The sequence below is a fragment of the Uloborus diversus genome, chromosome 2, assembly GCF_026930045.1.
Source record: "Uloborus diversus isolate 005 chromosome 2, Udiv.v.3.1, whole genome shotgun sequence".
Lineage (NCBI taxonomy): Eukaryota > Metazoa > Arthropoda > Arachnida > Araneae > Uloboridae > Uloborus > Uloborus diversus.
This window is the reverse complement of record NC_072732.1, coordinates 135,254,881-135,274,258: the sequence shown is the minus strand read 5'-3', so window position 1 is coordinate 135,274,258 and position 19,378 is coordinate 135,254,881. Positions and strand designations below refer to the sequence as shown.

General features: G+C 31.8%; 1 protein-coding gene across 1 annotated transcript in view; it reads right to left on the bottom strand.

Annotated features, from left to right (window-relative positions):
- The window catches only part of LOC129217351 (gephyrin-like), a 77,816-nt gene extending 59,354 nt beyond the window's left edge, over positions 1–18,462 (bottom strand). The window contains exons 1-8 of the mRNA XM_054851636.1: positions 18,454–18,462; positions 17,777–17,817; positions 12,291–12,372; positions 8,557–8,614; positions 6,253–6,339; positions 4,554–4,645; positions 2,355–2,415; positions 123–218 (exon numbers count right to left, since the gene is read on the bottom strand). Of these exons, the coding sequence (XP_054707611.1) occupies positions 123–218; positions 2,355–2,415; positions 4,554–4,645; positions 6,253–6,339; positions 8,557–8,614; positions 12,291–12,372; positions 17,777–17,816 (516 nt within the window). The 5' untranslated portion in view covers position 17,817; positions 18,454–18,462. The remainder of the gene's footprint in view (positions 1–122; positions 219–2,354; positions 2,416–4,553; positions 4,646–6,252; positions 6,340–8,556; positions 8,615–12,290; positions 12,373–17,776; positions 17,818–18,453) is intronic.
- Positions 18,463–19,378: the final 916 nt, after the last annotated feature.

Sequence of the window (19,378 nt, the reverse complement as noted above, 5' to 3'; positions counted from 1 at the left end):
GTAAGTTTTCAAAATATTTACTGATTCTAAAATGTAATATTTTTTAAAATTCATTAATAAATATTAAGATGCATAAAGCAGTTTTTATTACAGTGCAATAAATAGTACAAAGAGGACCGTACCTGATGCGGACCAAATGAAAAAGATATACTTCTATCTTCATTTTTAATTTCCTCAAATGCAGATGAAATTGCTTGCACAAACTTTTGAAGAGTAGGCTAGATTTGAAACAAAGCAACTAAAGTAAAAATAGAATAGACACAGGAAAAATAAGCAGTAGCACATGCCATTGTTATGCCTAGCATATGGAAACTATGCATCAGAAAAACAATAAAAATTTTAATTTCTGGACTGACAATGAACATAATGTGCTAGAAGCAGCTAAATATATTGACAAAATAAATAAATAAAGCATTGGTGCTCATGTTATGCTAAGTGTTGAATAATTATCTACCCATACAAATTTTCTAATTTTAGGACACTGAAATTAATTCTCATCACTATTATGCATATGATAAGTGTAAAGTACTGTAGCTAAAGGTACTAAGGCGAGGGAAGTCTATGTGTAGAATGCACAATTGAAATTTGTAAAGGGGGTGGGTCTCATTGTAAGGTTCACTTGGTAGCATTTGAAGTTGAGTAGGATGCCCTATTATGTGGGGGGGGGGGGGGGCAGGCACCACTACTGTAGTTCAGATCTGGACACAGTGAACCTAGAGGCAGTGAAACAATCTTGCATTAGAATCTATTCCTATGCTACATTTCTTATTCACATAAAATCTTGCAAATGGCCCATTAGTAGTAGTTGTTAATAGCAAAAAAGCATCATTATTTTACATGAACAATGGGCACACAGTAGGCCACTATTCAATGTGCCTAAAAGTACACAGTAAATTTAAAGATTATTTCTTTAAATAAAATTTACATGCACTAACATAAAGGGTATACATCAAAAATGATTAAAACACCAACAAGCATCAAAATATTATACTAAAACAATCTTTATTTAACTAATAATAAAGCTGAAAGTCTATGTCTGTATGTCTGTTACACGCATAGTGCCAAGACTGAATTATCATGAAATTTGGCATGAAATTAGCTCTTAGTATAGGGCTGAGCATCTCAAAGTGATTTTTTGAAAATTCAATTTTGTTCTTTTTCTATTCCAATTTTAAGAAGATTTTACCCAGAAAATTATCATAACGTGGACAAAAAAAAATTACCAAATTATCATAACGTGGAACGGTAACATAGGCGAGCAAATAAACATAGCAAATTGGCGAGAAACTCATCTTTCATTAGTTGTAAATATACAGGCGAACCAAACGACCTTTTGATTTTCTACTATGGGCAAAACCGTGCGAGTACCGCTAGTAAAAAATAAACCTGAAGTCTGACAACATTAAAGTTGGTTTATTAGAGAAATACTTTGAATGTAAGTGTTTTTTGAAAACTGAAAAAGAAGGAACAAAATAAAGACCACAAGAACTATTAGTAGATTAAAAATTCAAAAGATCCCAATACCAACAGAAACAAGCCTCATATTAAAAAGAATCTATCCAGTCAGAACACATTTAAAATTTAAATATATTTACGTTTTTTTTTAGATAAAATGAGAGCATGGAGAAAGGAAAGATAACCACTATTAAGTTTGGCTAGTTGCAAAAGTTGAATCAAGAGGGAAAATTTTAAATCCTTTTAAAAGCCTTGTTTAGCTACTAAAATCAATTAGAATTGCTACATTTGTTAACAAATAGAAAGTGACTACAGATAAATGTTTAAAAATTATTGAGCTTTCTCTTCATCTACTAACAATGAAACTATTACGCATTGTGCAAAAGGCTTAAATTTGTACTTAAAACTCACTAAAAAAATATTAGAAATCCAGTTCTATATAACTAGTTCCAAACAAATTCCATCATATGTGGAAAAATTCATTATTTCAACTGGTATCATTATTATTTCAAATGTGTGAATAAATTTTCGGTACAAACATTTTTATTTTTTAAATATCAAAATCAGTTAATCCATTTTGAAGCTACAACAAACAAACATGTATGTCAAATTTATAACTCCTTTCCTTTTTAAGGTATGAGTTAAAAATTGTTTCTATAACTGTCAACATACAAAAATATGGTTAAATCACTGAATATTTTAGCACCGTCTAATACTGTCAAATAGGTTATTTTAATGATACATTATTTTTAGTGCCATATTTTGTGATATTTGATGAATACTTTTCAGTTCACTTTGCTGGGATAAATTAATGCTTTTTATTAAATGAAAACTATCATTAGGTAAAGTTAATAGTACATATGTAAAACAATTACAAAAAATATGGAGACATATTTTACCTCCCAATCAAGTACATTACTTGGAAGCATCAAGATTAATGTTTTGCCCAAAACGCAACATCTGTAAATAAAAATAAATATACCCAAATTTAAATTCTAAAAGAGAAAAAAATATGTACAATGGCTAATTAAATTTTTTTTCCTGACCAAATTAAGGGGATATTCTAGTCTAAAGGTTCGATTTTGAGGGCATAATAATAAAAATAAAAAAAAAAGAAGAACTGTGACCATTTTTTCTATCAGTTTTTTATTGATACTTGAGAAATATAAAAATGTATAATAGTAGGAAAAAAAATTCAAAATTGAAATCACAGTAGAGGCCGGCAAAGTGGGGACTCAGAAAAAAAAAAAGGTGTCTACTGGTTGACAAGATTCCAATCTTCCTGGTGATCTGAAACATGAAATTAAGGTTGATTCTTATTAAACAAGGAAGTAGAATTATCTAGGCATAGCCAATTTGAAAAAAAAAAGCTCAAAATGACATCTTTTTGAAAACAAAAAAAAAAAGGTTATTTTAGGCTCCTTTTTCTAACTTAGGTAGTTTTTTAAAAATAGTAAAAAACCAAAAATATGGAGACAATTTTGATAGTATTAAGAAAGTCTGTGCCGAAATTCAAATAAATTGATACATTAGAACTTGAGATATCTTGTCCACGGTATTGCAAAAAGTAGTTTCGAGAAAAACCCGTTTAAAGTTTGCAGTCGCATTTCAGGCAGTCTGAGTAGTTTAATGGTATGCTATACTTATATTTTTTTGAACAGCAACCCCTGCCTTACAAATTGTTTCTTCCTATACCTCAAACGCAACATTTTTGGCAGATCTTTCAACCATAAGAGCTGTTGTGCCTTCTTTTGAAGCTTTGGAAGCTCGCACCTTAGAGAGTCTGTCACTCTGTCGATCTTGTTTCCTGGCTTTTTCTTTATCTTAACAAAAATTAACCATAACTCAGAAAATAATTCAAATTTCCGTAAATCTTTTTAGAGACTTATTCTTAAAAGTCTAAACTCTGAAAATATGAAGAGAAAAAAAATTCAATTTCTTTTTTTGAATTTCTAAACTAGAATACCCTCTTAAATAAATCATAGGACATTTCAAAGTTAATTGTAAAAGTTAGTAAAAGCAACGTAACACCTCATTTTTCAACTAATTAAAGGTACTAAAAGAAGAATATTATGTAATAATAATTAATTTTAAGGATATTGAAGAGGATTAAAAAAGGATTACTGAAAACCCACAGGTGAAACTACGAATAATCAATTTTTTTTCCATTATAAATAACTCACAAGATAACCAATGCTAATGTCTGAACCAGCATAACAGACATCCACCCAGGAAGAATGTAAATAGAAAAACTGGGGAAATATATTTACTTTAAAAGAAAAAAGAAATCTAAAAAATAGTAATAATTTTGCAGATATTAGAGCTAGACAACGGTGGAAATGAAGTCTAAATAATAATTATTTGAGCTAAGGAAAGGAATCTGCAATTCAGATGCATTGCATCAACAAGCAAGTTACAAAATTAAAATATATTTTGCCACACTGGTAAGCATTGGGTTATAGAGAGGATGTTATCTAATGAAGTAGCCAACTTCTGGCCTAAGCTGCTTGGAAAAATCTCTGGAGACCAAATGATTTGACCATTGCTACGAGATAGTTTTGATTTCATAAAGTAAAATTTAATTCATTTATTAAAATAAAAATGATATATGAAAATTATCCTTGCATAGTAAATGGAACCGAATAAAAGGGTGAGAGATGTAAAAATATGAAGACCATTCTTATTTAAAGTATTAGATATTTTATCGTTTGCATCTCTAAATTTATTCAATAATTTAAAATTTGAAAGGGTAGGGGGAAAGAATACTGTAACGATTTAAGCAATTTTAGTTTATTTAGTTCTTAAAGTTCATTGAGTAAAAATATGAACTTCTACTTCAATACATAAAAGTTTTTTTGTCCTTCAATTGGAGAATAACTATGGTAAAAAGATTTAAATGCAATGTGGATGCAACAGATCATAGAAGTACTAAAAACCAATCAAAAAAACTAAAATTCTATAATAGTAAAAATAACCTTCTAACACTAACACAAGTTTTAAAGAAAAGCATTAAAATACAGGAATTTCAAAATTATTTACGTCTCAAAATTTCAATAAAGTCTATAAATGGCCACTTTGGATGACATAATTCAACTAACCTGGGTGAAACACAACTGGAGGAGTATTTAGATACATTCAGGGAACATAATGAAGATAATGCAGTATGTTTTTGAATAATGGATTTAACTTCCTAGAAAAGAGAAACACTTTTATTTACACTAGAATGATGATTTGAAAAAAATAATTTTTTTTTTGCAAGTACAAAACATAGTTGTACTTGGTTAATACGAAATGTCAAAAATCAACGAATTTGTTCGTATTTGCCGTTATTCGTACCAACCATGAAAATGGAAAATGGGCAAGAAAAAAAATGCATATGTATAATTTACTAAATATGTATTTTAGGGTGGTTCAAAAATACATGTTAAAAAAAGTTTCTCCTAGCTAATGGGACACCCCACAATATTTTTAGACTTGTGGATAGTAATATACTGGAAAAATTGTAGCTTCCTATTTCAAAGCGGGTGCTCAACCCCCCTCTCCCAAACTTGATAAGTATGGGGAGGGGTTAAAAAATACATTGAACTGAAAAAACAATGCTACATATTATAATATACACTAGTAATATGCATATACGTAGCAACAAAATAATTTACACACAAAAAAAAAGGTTGGGGAAATTAAATGTTTTTAAATTTGTGTCAATTTTTGTGCTATGGCTAATGTTCAATTAAAGGGTCATTGAGCACCCTCTTAAAATTTGAGCAAGAAGTTAAAACTTTTACAGCATATTACTATTAGTAGGTCTAAAAAAATAGGAGGTGTCCTGGACTCTAGCTGGAAAAAAATTCTTTTGCACCCCCACTGCTAGTCATTTATGTGTCAAACGTTTCACAAGCTGATAGTGCTTTTCTTTTTATGCAACCCACCATTGGTTTTTAAAGGATTACCAGAAAAAGCAGCATTTAATTTGTAAGAAAATAGACTGTAAGGATAAATACTAAGGATTGTTTTCTTTCATGAACCAGAAAAGATAAGCTACGTTACAACATGAAATAACCTGTATTATTGCTGTTCTAGGAGAGAATAAAATATGTGGCATAGGCATTTATATTGTGCTAAGATGTATTAGAGATAACTGAAGAACCTATTCGAAGAAAGGTGATAATGGAGCTAGGGAAAGGGCATTGAATGAAAAGTTCAATGGGAAAGGGACAAGTGGTAATGCCCCAATGAAAAGATAGACTGTTTGATTCCTAAGTAGACCACATGAAATGAGTCTAAGAATATAAATAGAACTCACGAAATAAGTTTAAGAATATAATACATGAGAATCTTAAAACTAAGAAAGAGAAAACTAAAACATTTTTTCTGGAAGGGGGGGGGATGCCTATAAATAGACGCTGAAGTTAAAGAGGGAAAAGGACAGTAGTAGACTTATCTTATCTGACATACTTTAAAAAAAAAGGGTCTAAAGAAACCTCAACCCTATAGGTTACCATTATTAGATTAAAATTGTAGCAATAAATCTCAAAAACCAACTCCTTTTTGATTCCTGCAATAGACAACAGGATACTCAGTGTGCAAACAAAAAATATGCAACAAATTGCTGGTAGACAATCAAAAAACCTTTAAGTGTTAAGATTTTTTAATAAAGGAGAAAAAAAACACATGCCCTAATTAAAATATAACAAAATTATATTTTTCACAGCATTTATGTGTCCAGAGCATTATTATCGGGTGATAGGTAATTTACAACTCAAAAGCTTCAATCTTTCTCATAAAATGTGAAAATACCTCTGAAGCCCAATAAGTCAAGGATGCACCTCCAATGAGCAAAATTAACTCTAGATTGCGGAGAAAAGACCAATCTTCTAAACTACTCTGAAAAAATTAAAAATAAAGCTTAAACATATCAAAATGTTAAATAAATACAAAAATACTAAGCTAAGAAACAAATTATTTTGCAAAAAATATTACAAAGCCATATTAAATGTAAACTATTTTTACAAGTTCTTTTTATATTTTTGCATTCAAACTAGCTTTGATTAAGGGTGTCAATGAAAGGGGGGGGGGGACATCATGGCACAGACTGCACCATTGAAGTTTTTAGTTAAGCTTGCTTTTTGGGAGAAGGGTCTCATTCTTGAGGTTGCGCCATTACTCTAGGGAGTGGGGTGAGGGGTGTTTAACTGATTATATATCGCTAACTTTTCCCTTAGTCAGCTTGTAGATGATCAACAATGCAGAAAATCTGCATGTGTAATAAATAATTCCAACAAAAATAAATGTGAAAAAGAAGTCAAGTTCCGTGGAAATGAGGTTTGGGGTAGACGGCGTCACCCCGACGGTGTTACAAAAAAAAGTTCAGATCCAAACGATTACCAAGTTCAACAGCAGTTCCTCACTTATGTTGAATTTTCCCATGTTCTTCAATTCATTTAGAAACAATTTTTTACTTTCTTTGATAATGCATTTTCAACTTGTGGATAGTTTTAGTCATCACTATTTTTTTTTCAAACTTGCCAAAGTTGAAATCCAATATCAAAGAAAGTAAAAAAATATTTTCTAAATGAATTGAAGAACATGGGAAAATCCAGCATCTATGATGAACTGTTATGGAACTTGGTAACCGTTTAGATCTGCTCTTTTTTTTGCCGGGTGACACCATCTACTCCAAACCTCATTTCAACCGAACTTGGCTTCTTTTTCACATCTATGTTTTTTTTGGGATATCATTACTTTTTGAAAAGCAAAATGAAGGTTATGTTCTAATTTAGAAAATTATAAATGCAAAAGCATATACAAATATATCATTTCCCTTTCTTTCCCCTGCTTTTACGGTGAACTGGTTTGCGGTTCCCTTTTGTTAGAAGTTTTGAAGATATTTCAATAACTGGAGACATGGTGCGATCGACAATTTTGGGCAATAATCGTTTGTTTCTCTCATTTATCAGCAAGGCCAAAGTACATTAGCTTTCGGTCTTTGGCGTCCTCAAAATTGTCGACAATTAGGAAAATTGCTAAGACATCTCAAAATCTGTCTGGAATTTCTTTATTGTTCGGGGGGGGTGGGGGGGGGGGGGGGGGGGAGGGGGGATTATTATAACATAGATCGTAAAATATGCAGAATTGGCGAAAATACTTCTCAATTGTTGAAATTATTGCTGCCATTTTTGCTCCTCCTGTAAAATTTTGCATTTAATTGAGAACTAAAGTTTTTATACATTTTAAAGCTGGTTATTTTTGATTTTAAAGGCTTAGCTCTAGATTTGCAATTCTAATTAATTGATGGATCATTTTTCATTTTAGCAAAACTTAAAGTATTGTTTAAAGCTCCATTTTGGTTAGAAATTAAATTGTTAATTTGAAACTTCAACAACCTCGTTTTAGCAACGTTTGACGAGCCCATTTGTTTTGATCTATTTGGCGAAATGTTTTGCAATCGTGCAGTGAAGTAATTACGAAGTGATGATCATAAAAAAAATAGCGTAGTTTTTTGCTTTTTTAATGTAGTTTTTTGACTTTTTAGATTTTTCCCTTTACATATGCATAAAAATCTATCTTTATACCAAATTTCAAGTATGTGAGACACTTGGAAGTTCGTAAACATTTTGATGAGTGAGTGAGACAATCAGTGTAAAAAATGACCTTCTCAGATCTTAATAACTCCATGACTATAAGAGGTACATTCATGAAATTTATGATTATAAGTCTGCTATGCAGCTCTATAGACATACAAAATTTCAAGCACATATATTTAATAGTTTTTGAGAAATGAGGGGGTCAAAAGTAGCTTGAAATGGTTTGTGTAAGATACACACTGGCAGATGTGTCGCCTGATTCCCAAACCTGGCTGACACACTGCCATGTGTCTAAACTGGGAGTTTACTGCATTTACAATTAAGAATTTTTTTTAAAACTTTAATTTATCACAAGAAAAAAAAAAAAAAAAAAAAAACCCTAAAACACCTGGAATATAATTGGAATAAAATTTCAGTCTTGTCTCAAAGAGTCCTTTCAGAGTGTTTATTGAAAAATAGGAAAACACAGAGTGCAAGTTATAAGATATAAGTTTTCTTACAAAACAAATCAATTTACCTTTATGGAATTTGGTACATTAGGAATACATCGTTGTCTAATAGTGAGAATCTTAAAACTAAAAGGAAAAGAAAATAAAAATATTATTCCACATAAGTATTTTCAAAATGTTTATTTTGTTCAGTAAACTAATAAGTAGCGTAGCTAGAAAGAAAGGCAAGAATAAAATTATGCGTCTAGATTTTTATCAATAAAATATCTTAATGAGTGACAAAATACAAAGAATTTCATATAACAATTACAAAATAAATAAATAAATAATAACAATAATAATAGCTTAAAAATAATAGTGCAAATTGTTTTTAAGCTACAGTAGACCCTCGTTTTACGCGGGGGGTAATGTTCCACGAAAATGGCCCGTAAATTGAGACCTAATCGTAGTGTTAAAATAGGAGTTAGGTTCCGTAGATAAAAAAAACTACTTCATTCTAGTGATGACCAATTGTATAATAAGTTTAATGTGTACATATATCGATTTTTATGCTCAACATGCAAAAAGAAAACATAAACGAGTTTTGTGTTATGCTTATAAAGAGGAGCTGGCAATGATAGTCTTTTGGCAGTCATTAAAAATTTTTCTCTATAATTCTTTGCAGCGCATTTACACATCCATGACCACTTGCGTCACATTTCCATGATAGAATCTTCCTTCACTAACAAATGAGAAAGATCACTTCTATTGTCTATGAATGGCTCAAAATTTTCAATGTGAAAGTTTTTGGTTGTGTGTCAGCAATGTCTGTATCCTCATGGTTTTGGCTGCCTTTGTCACTCCTAAAAGCTCTTCTTCCAGTGAGTTCTGAACTGTGTGAGTTCAATAACTTTACTGAACCAATTGCATAAAATGTCTCCAGTGGCCCAACCTCGATTATTAGCATGCCAAAATGCAGTTTATTACGTGTAATCTGCAATCTTTAGGAGTTTGGATTTTGAAAGAGGAGAAAATTTTATCTGTTTGAACTGCCATATCCGCGTGAAACTGAAACTCATCCGCATAAAATAAAATACAGGTGTCAAATCTTAAATCGCGTATAATCGAAACCGTGTAAAATAAACACGCGTAAAACGAGGGTCTACTGTATTAAAAATAATTAAAACACTAATATAAATTTTACATCAAGTTACTTTAACATCAATTAATTCAATATTAGCATTATTAATGCAGGTACCAGTATCAGCCTAGTCAAGTTTACTGAATATAAAGGTTGAAAAGGAATACCATGCTCATTTTGCACATGTGCATATTCTATTGCATTGTAGAAAAACATCATACTGTAGAGATGCTCACACAGTTAATAAGAATGATCACTGATCAGATAACATCAGGCATAATTCTTACGTGATTGTTCAATCTTTTCAGACACAAAATTCACTGCTCAAAAAAGTTATTTCTTTGCTGTACATTGTTGTCTTGCAACTCTAATAACACAAAAATAATGGGGAGGGGCAGATTTGAGATTTTGACTGAAAAAAATGATGAATCCTCAGTTGAACTTTAAAAGGAACACACACACACAAAATGTTCCTTAGCTTAAAAAAAGTTTTGAATAAAATAATAATTTTTCATAAATATTTTATCACTCTACCCAATTGTGTACATCTGGAAAAGAGATTAACATAACTTTCAAATAGCTACAAGCAAGTTAACTCCAACAGAGACTTCCCAATACAAAGTTGTAATATGGTCAATTTAACATGTTCTAAGAACGAAAAATTTTGAGCATTGAAAAGCAGAGAAGACTGAATTAAACGTGCAAAAAAAAAAAAAAAAAAAAAAGTGCTTTATATCTCTTTAAGAAGTTCAAAATGATGAAACAAGAATACCTACACATAGAAAGCATTTTTAACATTTGTGGAGATTGAATTTCAATTTTTTGTGGGTTTTTTGTTTTTTGATTGTAATAATATAAGAGTTCCAAGTGCGCCAATATGTTTGAAATAAATGAGAAAAACATAAAAGTAATGAATGTTTTCAATTCAAATTCGGTGAGTCAAATGATTAGTTTACAAATTAACACTGATTTAAGTTTAGTTGTCTAGATGGGTTTAAAAACTTCGAAATATTGTCTTCCCTCATGTTTTTATGTGTTGAATGTAATTTTTAGCCTACTTTCCCAGTAAGAGTCAGAGAAAGATGAAAAAAGCACGAAAGAAGGCTTAATGCATCTTAAAAATATTGCAAAAAAACAAAAAAGTCAAAAATAAATTTTTTAATGGAAAGTAGGGTATTTAGTTGGGGAAAAATGTATGTCGGTCTGTCTGTCCCCCCCCCCTTTAATAATTTTTGAATGAATAGTCTGATTCAAACAATCTTTTTTTGTTCGAAAGATCTCTTCAAGGACACCCATTCCCATATTTCACTTTTTGGTTTGAACAATTTTTTGTTCAATTTTGAACAGTTTAAAAAAACTTAACATTAGCATCTACTAGAAATTCAAGGCCTACATAAATCCTGCACTTTGAGGTGAAACAAACTTTGTAGGAAAAAGTTTTCAAAGAGCATGTATAGAAAATATTTTTCTAATTTGAACAATTTTCATTCATTTTTGAAAAGTTCAAATCCCTTAACATTAGAGAAACTGAAAACAATATAGATTCTGAACTCAACGACGGATTTACTTCAAACGAATTTTGTTGGCAATAGCTCGACCACCTACTTGAGAGCCTGACTCCTAGAATTTTGCGGCACTTGACTCTGACTTCTGTGCTCAAAAATTAGTCGGCCTCCGACTCCTGAACTTTGACTCTGACTTCGTAGTTTTGGCAAAATTTTATACACGGAGGAAAAATGACTGACTCTGATTTTTGGATAGTTGACTCCGACTTCTTTATCCCAAAATAAGTCTGACTCCAACTCCGCAAATATTGGCAGAGTTGCGTACTCTAAGGGAAATGACAGATTCCAACTCCAAGTCTTTGAATTAATTACCTTCGGCTCCCGAATCTGAATCTTTTATCACTAAATGATATTGACTCCGACTCCACAGCCATGGTTTTTACTGTGAAATAATTATTGTTAATTTGACTTGTTTTTATTTTCACTCTAAAGTTTTATTTTATGTATTCAGTTTTCGGCGGATAAACTCGAAATCCTTTATGTTTCTAGATTAAGATATGCGCATACGATTTTTTTTTTTTTTTTGACAATGAAAATACTTTTTTTAAATTGACATTTTTTTCTTTTTATTTATTTTTGAAAGTACATTAATTGTTTTAAAATTACTTTGTGGCAACAGGGGAAAGACAAACGATTTTCTTTTGATATGATGTATTCATTTTAATTCTTTTTTTTTCTTTTTGAATGCGGTTAAAGATGGTTTTTTAATGAAAAAAAAAATGTATTTGCTGCTTTGTTTAAAAGGTGCTGCTACTGTATTTGTTTGTTTATTTTTTTTAATGCATCTAATTCCTAAGATGTGTGAGAAATATTTTATTTCTAGAAATCAACTTAAAATATTAAAAAATTATGTTTGAAATAATTTGCAATTTTAGCTAATTTTGACAATATTGATCAGATACTAGAAAGTTAATTATTGGTATACGGGAAAGTAGGCTCGTTTAGTTTTGGATGGAATTTCTTGCTATAATACTAAATATTTCTTCTGAGATGCAACACTTATCGAAGTTAAAGAATTTTTAACACATTGACCAACATCAGCTTTTACGCAATATTGAAATCTATTAGCCTAATAATGACATTTTTTAGTAGAAGGAAAGAAGAAAAGATAACTCACTATTTTCGCAATGAAAATAATTGTTTCAAACTTGCTAAGTTGTATACATCTACTTTACTATTCAATGGTGATGATTCATCAGCTGTTAAAAGTAAAAATTACAAATTAGATATATTTTATAAAATGTAAACAAATAGATAAATTTCAAAATGATAATTTTTCAAGAAACACAATAAAATCAACACAATCCTGTAACTACAGCCAGGTGCGGACACAAGGATAAGGTCATGGGGGTCATTACACCCTGCTAAATCATTGACAATATTATCCATTTACCATTGTGTTCAAAAACTTTGTAAAAAAAGTAAACCGTTGCAGTAATCTTTTCAATTCCTTAATTATTTTTAGGAGTAAATGCTTAAAATATTAGTCAAACCCCGTTAACACAAACTCACTTAACGCGAAGTTTTGCTTAGCACAAAGTAAATGCCACTCCCAGTCAGATAAAGCTACAAATTACTTTTAAATCAATCGCTTAACACGAAGAGGATTTAGACGAATTCCCGCATAAGACCAAGAAAATTTTAAGGTATTGAAGAAAAAATTAAAACCCCATCCTTTTACATGAAATTACGTACTTTCGAAAGTTGAAAGATCGGCACTTGGACGCAAGCGAAATGGATGGCAGTGAGAAAATTTCTCTTCTTGTTGTAGGAAATCGTGAAAATCTCGTTGCTTCAAGAAAAAACGAACTTTAGCTGTAGACTATGCTTGCAGTAAAAAAGCTTGGATGAACAATGAAATCTTCAAGTGGCGATATATCTAGATTTAAAATTTCATCGTGAAAAAAGAAAATTTGTCTGATTCTGGACAACTGTTCTGCCCATGCAGAGGTTTAAGGTCTAAAAGTGATAAATTGTGTTTACCTTCCAACACTGCAGCAAAAATCCAGTTTTTCGATCAGATGTTTGAAAATGCACTGTCGACTGTCGTCCCGAATAGTCATTGCCTGTTTCGAATTATTTGTGTTTCTTACATAAATTATAAATGTAAATGCTTGTGTGTACATTTTTGTACAAATGTACTTTGGTTCCTATATTTTCCAAGTCAAAAAATGAACAAACTTTTCTGCTTACACGAAATCCGGTTAACATTGAAATAGGTTAACGCGAAATTCTGTTAACACGAATTATTTTGGCGTTCCCGTTGAGTTTGTGTTAACGAGGTTTGACTGTACTTCCTTTCATTGCTATGAAATTAATTAGTATTAAAGTTCATGCTCAACTATGTACCCTATTCCTGGCAGATTTGGTGTTTTTTATTGACATCAAAGTAGTTACAGTAATTTTTTCGTACCTAACATCCTACATACTTCGGCATGACACCCCCTCTAAAATAGTAGTCTGTATCCAGCCCTGATATTACAGCTCTCTTTTATTTTCAGCATAAGCTTTCAATCATGTTATATCATTAATTAATTTTTTTTTTGGAAGCAGTTTTCAGAAGTGGAAATGACAACACAATTAAGTGCATATGGGAATTTAATTACCAAGTTGCAATCTATGCATATGAAAATACTTAAATGATATCAGATACATTTAACTCGTAACAAGGGAGGTTAAAAAGAAGGACGTAACAGGTGACATGAGGCCTCAGAGACTGCTCTATTTACAATTTTTTTAAAAATCGTGTAATTAAGATATATTCCTATAATTTCCTTTAGATGTTCTTTGAACTTTTATTAGCATGGGGAAAAAATATTTTTGAATTTAAAATTGAAATATATACCTACCTTTTCCGAGGAAATTCTGCTTGAGTCTGGAGATTTTTTGAGAAAATCATATGATGCAGTAAATAACTAACTACTCGTAATAAAAATGAATCTATTATTTTTTAATAATTTCATTTTAGTTTTTTAATATATACAGAACATTTTAGTACCAGAAAATTGATTATATCATGTTACGGGAAAATTTTGAGTCCTTTATTAGTGTTTTTCGTTGTATTTCGAGGAATTATTCAGCCTTCATTGTCCCTAGAATATCATTGCATAACTTTTGTGAACATTTCAAACAAATCACAACATCCTCCAGAATATTTTGTATTTCTTTCACATAATGCCGATAAATCAACCTATATCTGCGGTTCTAACGTTAAAAGCCGTGTCTACTACTACTGTTGAAAATTGTAACACTGAAGGTTAGGTGCAGTCTCACAGACTGCTTCTAAAGAATGCAATGAAATTTAAACCAGATGCACTTGCCTAAAGATAATGATAAACAAGGTGTGTGTTCAAGGTAACAAAATAAAAAGCTATTGGGGAAAACCATTCAATCGGACTGAAAATGAAATAAGGGTGATCGGATGAACTTTTGAGCGATTTGTGAGACCCCACCTCCCTTGTTAAGGGTTAAACAAAGAAAGAAACAAGGTTAAAAGTTGACAGAATCAAGCTGTGGTGAAAGACAATAAAACATGGTTTTAAATTTAAACTTATTTCTTTATACAGAGGTTCCTATCCCCACCAAGAGCAATGGTGCACCCTCTTAAATGCTACAGAGTACCTCTTAAGCCCCCCAAATGAGAAAAAACCCTCTAAATGAATCAGAGTGGTGCCATTGTAGCATAAATTTTTCCAAATTTTCATTTTCTTTCTTTTTTTTTTAAGTTTGGGAAAATTGAGCAGTCCATATGTGACCCCATCCTCCCCTCCCTATGCCCTAATGGCAAATTTACCATGTTGCATATGTGGCAATTGGGTGGGATGGGGTCTCCCTGACCATAGGGGCCACAAAGAGGATTAAAAATGCTCATGATAAATGCTTTAAAGGAGCCTGAAATCTCGTAAATATGTCACTGAATACTTATATTGTGATATTATAGACACTAAAATAATTTTGAACAACAGAACCAGGGGCGGCTCGTCACTATGGGCCGGGTGGGCTTGGCCCACCCAGACAAACTGTGCACAGTTAAATAAATTATTCAAAAATAACGTTTTGTATCAGTTAAACAAAAAACAAAGAATTGGGGGCGTGAAACAGATTTTAAATCTCTAGCACTTTGCATATCGCTAATGAAATATTGCAAGTTTTCCATGTGTTAGCGTTCGCAATTGCAAGCTTTGAGAAGGATTCTTAGGCCATTTCGACTGTTGCCCCCCTGCCACACCTCCGCTCCTAACCAATCACAACGATTCAACCAGGCACCAAAACGGCAAGTCCGTGTCACTCCGACTCCTGCTGTATGGGCAGCAGCTTCCCTGCCCCTTGGAAAAGTATCTTCACCCTTCACCCAATACCAGTTTAGGCAAAGAAGGAGGGAAATATTTTACGTGCGCATCACTTGAACGAAAAACAGCTCAGAGGGCAGAAAAAAGCGAGCCCATGTGAATAAAAAAAAAGGTTTCTCACGTGCTCCGACCCACTTTTGCCTTTAATCTTAAACGGCTGTTAATATCTGGAAAAGGGATTTACAATTTTATGGATTTATCGCAACTCATGCATAGTTTTATTTACTTAATTTTCTGCTTGGAACTAATATGAGCGGAATTTTCGGATTTTCTGAATAGAGATTTCATTTTCGAGTAGCACACAGCACAGATTAATTGTTTTTGAGTGTGGTGCTAATAAAAGTTCTGAATTTGTCCGAAACTTTTACAAAACAGCTTCAATTGGGTGAGATCTATTCAATTTTCTTCTTTGTTCTGATAAGTGGCTAAAGTACTAATACACTGTAAAAAATTTTAGTGTATGTTAACACCAAAAATGGTGGCAACTACTTTACATCATTTTTGGTGTTGAGATACACTAAATTTTTTTTCAGTGTAAGTATTAATCGTAAAATAGGCTTTATTTATTTATTTTCTATGTTAAAGTATTCTGTCGAGCAAAAACTTGAATTATTTCAGTTTGACCCAGTACATCGCTTTAAGTCCTTAAAGGCATAGCGGCTACATTACCTCAAAAATGTCCAAACTACTCATTTTTATTTATTTAAAAACTTCAGATTGTTTCAAAAATTATGGGAGTTTCAACACTCGAGCTTAGTTATTAAAAAAATTATTGGCTTTAGGTCACTCATGCAGGTGTGCGTTTTCTCGATGAACTTTTTGAGCAATCACGAACTGCTTATTGTTTTCACTTGACCGTTGAATGACATCCGTCCTTTGATTTTATTTTTCTATGCTTATAATGCAGGTGTCCATGTGTTACGGAATCGAATTATTAACGACCCTTCTCGACTTCACACAATCCTTTTTGCATAACAAATTATTGTCCCAGCACACAACATCCAGCGCATAACATTTAACCCCTGACATTCATTTGAGTTTTGACATCTTGAATTCAAATTATGATTGCGATAAAAGTCATTAGTAGAAACAAGAAATCCAACGAGTAGGGTCCTATCGCAATTCGCAATTGAGAAAAGCACAGTTTGAATTCAACATCTCAAAATTCCAACTTTTTTTTTGTTGTTGTGTGTGTGTTTCCATGTTATTGTATTAGCTGAGGATTTTTTTATATTAAAGATACAGCTGAAAAGTAATGAGTTTTGCAGTCAGTACAATATATTTAACAAAATTGTGCATTGGGTAAGAACTGTATAAATTATTAAAATGTTGAAAGTTTTGTATATCCTTATAAACAAAATTTATTATGGAAGTTTCATGATTTTTTACATAATTAACGACGGAATATTTTGAACTAATAGGATAAGCAAACGAATGCACAGCTTTTAAGAAATGATTATCATTTAGCAAAAAGATTTCTGAAATATGTGCAAAAACAAAAAAGGCCTTATATTTTTTTTTATAAAGTTGAAATATTCTTAAGTGTTTTGATTTTTTAATGGCATTAAAAAAATCATTGGTTTATCAGGAAGCGCATACAAAGATTTGAAAAAATTACATATTTTATTAAAATGCAAAAAAAAAAAAAAAAAAAAAATGAATTGAACTCGAAATGAGATGTGACCAGTATGTATTGTGATGTGGTTCTACACAATAAAACTTAAAGATAATTCTAATTTTGAAAAAGAAGAATATATAGGCAATTAAAGAAACTGTTTGTTTCTAGAAAAAATATTGTTACGTTCGTAATTTGCTCTAAGGAAGCATGGCTAAATCGAAATTAATGCTGCTGCGTGATCAACTGATCGTGTTGATATAGGGAGTTTAGTAGCAGTTTGATTAATACTGTGTGTTGTTTATTACTAGTTGCATGGGTTGGATGTCTTTAAATTTAGATTGTTTATCTTGAAATTAAAAAAAAATAATCAAGTGGATTATTTTCTAAAACCACCAATTTCAACATTGACGCTTGAAGAGAAGAACGAAATAAATAAACTGCAAAAGAACGTATTTTATTGCTCAGCATTACTAACTATAGTTCTCTTCATTTTATCTGTATAAATATTATTGTGAAAACTTTACACAGCGTGCCCACCCGCTAAATTAAGGCACGAGCCGCCACTGAACAGAAATTACAAAACCAAGCAACAAATAAATGCTATTTCCTTTGTCAAGTATTTAAATGTTTTCTTACCAATCAAAATTCCAATATTTATTTCCTTTGGAATTTCCATTCTGAAAAAGAAAAAAAAAATTGATAGGTTTTCCAAAGATATAATTAAATAAAACAATATTCACTCCATGCAGTAAGTTACCGTCTTTAAACCAAGGCTAAGGCAGAACTACATGCAATACACCAGCAGCTCAGTTATGCCGTTCTGAGACTGCAGTTCGTTCTGAGACTGCAGTTCGTCTCATCAATCTGGAATAGACAATAATGAAGCTGGAGGCAGATATTATCTCATTGAAGCTGAGAGTACTAACAGACTGGTGGCAAAAGTAAATTTAGCACAATAGCGGGGTAATTAAAAAAAAATATTTATTTAATTGCTTTCCTCACTATCAATTCCTATGACAATGGTAAAAACTATTGGAGAACATGAACACTACGTTTCAGGCCATTTGAGAATTGTTTTGATGTTTCTTGCGTGTTTCACATCCTGGGAAGCTCTCGAAAGTGATAAAAATTACGAAACAGTATATGTTATCAGATTTGTTTAGAGCCAAAAATAGCGACTTAAGAAGACAACACAAAAGGAAACAGTCTTTTCATCGCCCGTCCAGCATAGAACTACATTTCAATCACAAAGTACAAAATTTTACAAAAAATTCATTATAACTTAAAAAATCGTTTCAAAATCCCGCACTCACTTCGTTTTCGCGGAAAAAAGTAAACAAACACACTGTTGCCAATAATATTTCTCAAAACCTGATAATGAACTTAGAAAACTTTCCTACAGTCACATGCCCTGATATTTCCTATCATCAGGGGCCATTCGTTAATTACGTAAAGATCATTTTGGCAATTGTTGACCCTCTCCTCCCATGTAAGAGTACGTAAGATTTTTCACCCCCATTTCTATGTAAGATTCCATTTCGTTTTTCAAAATAATAAAATGGCGAATCTTGGAATCGTTACATTACTGGAATCGTTATTAAATTCACTATTCGCAACTCCAAAGCTCGAATGCACTACCACGGTGATTAACAATACTAATGAAAAAGGTAAAACATTCCATTCCAGGTGTTTTTTTTTTTTTTTTTTGGGGGGGGGGAAATTCAGACCGTTTATGGTGTAATGTAATTTCAGAGGAATAGAAAAGCAATCTTCTCACAAACACGATGAAAAATTACTGTCATTCATACCTTTTCTCCTTCTTCTTCTTCTTCTCGGCGTTTGCACGCAAAAAGATAGGCGATATGGAAACAGATTCCTTCCACCCCAATTCACACAGTTCGCACAAACTACGAATAATCCACTTTGGCGAGAGAAAAGAGAGGAGGACCAAACATCCCACCTCTTTAAACGCATCTACGGAACATCTTCAACACGGCCCTCCCGTAAGAAGGGATCGCAAGAACGTCTGGATGGAAAACATCGTCATGAGAGAAATTTTTAGTGTTCAAGATAGAGATGATATGTTGTCTGTTTAAGGAGTTATCAGGGCAAGTCCACATCAGATGTTCGAAGTCCTCTATAATACAACAAGTAGTACATAGAGGGGAACTTTCTTTGCGCATGATGAATAGTTTGTCTTTAGTTAGAACTGATTTACATAGTATTCTGTTTAGTTTG